General features: G+C 50.0%; 1 protein-coding gene across 1 annotated transcript; it reads left to right on the forward strand.

The window, feature by feature from the left end:
• The first annotated feature begins 561 nt into the window (after positions 1 to 561).
• LOC123427764 (late embryogenesis abundant protein At5g17165-like) lies at positions 562 to 3,330 on the forward strand. The gene is made up of 2 exons (XM_045111882.1): positions 562 to 788; positions 2,807 to 3,330. Exons 1-2 carry the CDS (start codon positions 697 to 699, stop codon positions 3,081 to 3,083), a joined length of 369 nt encoding a protein of 122 aa, XP_044967817.1. The 5' UTR covers positions 562 to 696; the 3' UTR covers positions 3,084 to 3,330.
• Positions 3,331 to 4,304: the final 974 nt, after the last annotated feature.

The following is a 4,304-nucleotide window of genomic DNA, read 5'->3' on the forward strand; positions in this document are numbered from 1 at the left end:
AAGAAAAGACAAAAGATGGTCTTTTAGCATAATATGTCTCATCATGTCTTTAAGAATAGCTAATTATAAAAGATAAGGCTAAGAGATGACCCGTTATAGACTCTTTTTTTATTATCTCTAAATTACATCCAAAGATTTAAGATAAAACTATTTTATTAACCATTGTACATGTCCTAAATAAAAGAAGACAAAGTCTTTTTTTTAAGTTCTCTCTTCTTCCCCTCATCATTTATCACAGATGACACTCGTAAGATTGCACCATTGTACAAGCCGCGCTTTCCTCGGGTCACGACCGCCGTGTGATCTGGTGCGTACGCACGATGCGTGCAAACTAGTTGCATATACGCACACGATACGTGCATGATCAGCACCCAATACACGTATTCTTGTTGAAGAAACGGCGTGCGGTTAGCTGGCCTGTGGCGATCGCGATTAGCAGCAAAGCACGCACCCAGGGTTGCCGTCAGCACGGCTGCTCCCCTTTTCTCATTCCGTTCGCCCCTGGTATTCCCTTCCCTGCCCCCTCGCCCGGGCGCCACTATAAATACCCGGCACGGCAGAGCGGTGTGGAACTCAGGAGTCCATCCCCACACACACACCCACACCCACTCTTCTTCCCCCAACCGTCTCGGATCGGAGCAGAGCAGAGGCTCTCCCTTGGCCTTCCTCCCTCTCGGCAGCAGGCTCGACCTTTGCATGGCAGCAGTGGCTACCTCCAAGGGGCGGGTGATCGCTGGGAGCCTCGTCGCGCGCGTCCTTGCCGGCAAGGCCGCCAACGCCTCCCCGAGGTATGCTCACACGCCTCCTGTGAGCTCAAAGAAAGAATCAGAGTACTAGCATACGTACTTACGTTGGAAGTAGATCAGTACCACTACTGCTGCTAGTTCAACAGTGCCTCCGAGATCTAGTTGCTCCGGAGATTTGTAAATGGTTCCTTTTGCTGCTCTCACCTCGGCTGCCGTGGGTACTGGTTCCCCCATCGGTTCGCCATCACAATCATCATCTTGGTATGGAAATTGATTAACCCGTGTTCTGTGAAGCGGCGCTGGGGATAGGTACGTACCGTCGTGCTGCGCTAGAACTTGCAACACAGTTTCCCAACCCAACCCAAAGTTAGAAAGATTGTGTCTCGAGTTCTCAGTCACGTCCTCCCCGCCTTGGAAACGCTCACAAAACTTCTTTGTAAAGCAGGGCGCAAGTGCCTTTTTCTCTCTCTAAAAAAAGCTTCCGTTTCACAAACTTGTTTGGTCCCTGTAATAAGAACAGCAAAAATATCTTTCATCTCTCCTGCCCATATGCGTCGACGATCCGTAGCAGCAGCACATCATATGAGTAGGACGGATGTCAAGATAAATCTGCAGAGCAGGAGAGAGCTCCACCACAGAAGAAGGCAGAGAAGGCCAGATCCATGGAGATATTTCTCTGCGCCTCCCAGTTGCGGCCGGCTCGTCGGAGATGGCCAAGACATCACCCGAGCCCCGGCGGCGAAGGGATAGTGCAAGGATATTATTCACGGCCCGGACGGGTCGGTCGCTCGTTTCTGTTTCTTTCTGGGAGATTTTATTGACGGCAGCGAATGGGTGGACGGGTAGGTGCGGGGTGGTTGTCCGTCCGTCCGTCCGCCATCTGCCGGCCTGAGCGCTCCCTTGGTTTTCACTCCAAGGATGGGGCTGGTGCGAGGCGAGAGGTTGGTGGTGGCGCCCACGGTCGGGGTTGCCGTGAGATCAAGGCGCGGATGAGACCCTCGGGCCCGCGGTCTGGCCCTGCACGATCCCACTTCTTCTGGGCTCCGGATCTGAACCGGCCGGCGGGCGACGTGTCGTCCATCGGGTCCCGGGGCGGACGTACTGGGTGCACGTACACGCTAGGGTGAGTAGGATGATGGCGCCGGTCTTATCCACAAGACCCACCCACCCACCCACCGTCGTGCTGCCCCACCTTCTCCCGCCGTCTCTTCTTTGCTCACTGACCTAAGGCAGCCAGTGGAGTCCGGCCACAGCGCAAACGGCGTGCTTCGTGCCACCATCAGTCACCACGCATGGCCGGGCTCGTTCTATGGTGCGTACCGAACTGAAAGAAAAATTGGTTTATGGGCGCCCACACGGCACGGCACGGCACTCTTTGCGTGAACTCGCCGTCCCGGGCACCAACAACACACTTTGTGCTGCCCACGGGAGCAGAAAAAAATAATAAAAAGATGGAAAAGTGTAGCTTAATGGCAAGCAAACGGACAGCGCACCGGTCAAGATCTTATGTACTCCCTCCGCCCGGTAATAAGTGTATTTTTTTCTTTTCTGTCAATCAAACTAGTTAAACTTTGATTAACTTTATTGAAAAAGTGCTAGCATTTATGACATCAGATTAGTATCAATAGATTTGCCTTTACATGAGGTTTCCAAATATATCATTTTCATGCCATATATGTTGCTACTATTTACTATAAAATTGGTCAAATTTTTTAAAAATTGACTAAGTACTAATCTATATGTATGCTTATTTGTGGACGGAGGGAGTACATAGTTATAATAACTTCATTTAGTCAATAAAATCTTGGTAACACCCACCCACATATATAGGACTTTTAATTAACGCTCACTCATTGGGCTGCCCTATTGCTAGTCAATGCAATGGCTTATATATAATCAACTGACGCCGTGATGCGTACGTGCATTGTTTCATCATCGTTCTTTTGCATCATGAACGGAGTATTTTCCTTACCATCAAGTCAACGTGGTACCGTTGTGTATGTAGGATCCAACGACCTCATTAACGAGCGATCCGGTTTTGGTGTTTGGTGTTTTTGCAGGAGGGCGGTGCACGCGTCGGCCTACGACAAGAACGTGGACGAGCAGGTGCGCCCGGCCTTCGTGCCGGACGATGTGATCGGCGGCGCCGGGAGCCCAGACAAGTACTGGGGCCCTCACCCGACCACCGGCGTCTTCGGCCCGGCCGCGGTCGACCCCAAGCTGTCCGCCAGCCTCGCGGCGCCGGCCAGCGCCGCGAATGGTGGCGGCGCCTCCGTGCTGGACCAGAAGGTGTGGTTCCGCCCGCTCGAGGACGTCGAGAAGCCCCCCGTCGCCTGATCGCCGCCGGCGACCACAGCCCAGCTCGACATCTCTATCACTCTCCTTAGCTGGGCTCGACCACCTACTTAACTATTATCTCTAGTAGCGTGCTTGTGCTATAGTACAGTCATGGAAGGCACCAGAAGAAGAACCGGTAGTAGTGACGCGGTGTTGCTGCCTGGAATAAGAACCTGTGAAAGATGTGTGATGATGATGACAGTGATGTGCTCCCGTCGAAAACCAGTATTATTACAAGTGTTTGGTAGCCTCTGCGTCTCTTGATCTTGCAAATTGATGTTGTTTTGGTTGTGCTCTTTTGGGGCTGGTTTTGGTCTGAGATCAGTCTGTGAGGCATTCAGTGTCGACAGGAACTTGAAAACCGTCTGACCAACTTGCATTTTGATCAACGTGTCCCACGCTCTAGATTGTCCCGTGGTCGAGACCCATGTGTCCGGCGGCCTTTCCGAATAAAGACGGTGTTGATGATCCACCTGAAAATATTTCTCATCCCCGTGCGCAAGGTTCTGAGTCCACCCACGATATCTGCTCAGCCTGTTCTGAACAAGTGGAAGAACAGCAACAGGAATCTGTGAACCTGCCCTTGCCGACACTGAAATAGGTTTGCTTCGGCAATGCAATGAGCAGATGTCTTGCTAATTAACTGTAAAGGCTGGCATCAGTATGTGATAGATGTGCTAATACTCTTTTTTCACACAGCCACAGACCACTTAACAATGCGTTCATATATCAACTGAGAACAGATCGCGCAAATTACTAATAACGAAGATCTTGACAATGCGTTTTGGGGGTTTGGTTTAGTTTAGGCCTTGGTTTGAGACCAGTAATGTGTGGGTCAGGCATTCAGTATTGAAAGTGGCAAGAATTGCAATTGTTTGGTGTTTGATGAACGCGTCTCTGGTCTGAATTTTGAGTGGTTGAGATTTGTCTATCGCCAGCTTTTCCCAATAAAGGCGGCGTTTTGACAGACATGTGGAATCATGCATCCTCTTGATGGCTATCCTGTGCAAAGATTAAGTTTAGAATGTTCTGGATAAATTCAGCAGGCTAAAATTCTATCCTTAGGTTTGGGGTTGTTATATACTCCATCTGTCCCAAAATAAGTGTCTTAACTTTTTTATACTAAAGCTAGTATAAAATTGTATTAAGCTCGAGACACTTATTTTAAGACAGAAAAAGTATTTATCAAGCAAAATTTCTGGTACATCCGCCCGCACAAGG

Source organism: Hordeum vulgare, chromosome 2H (assembly GCF_904849725.1).
Source record: "Hordeum vulgare subsp. vulgare chromosome 2H, MorexV3_pseudomolecules_assembly, whole genome shotgun sequence".
NCBI classification, from domain to species: domain Eukaryota; kingdom Viridiplantae; phylum Streptophyta; class Magnoliopsida; order Poales; family Poaceae; genus Hordeum; species Hordeum vulgare.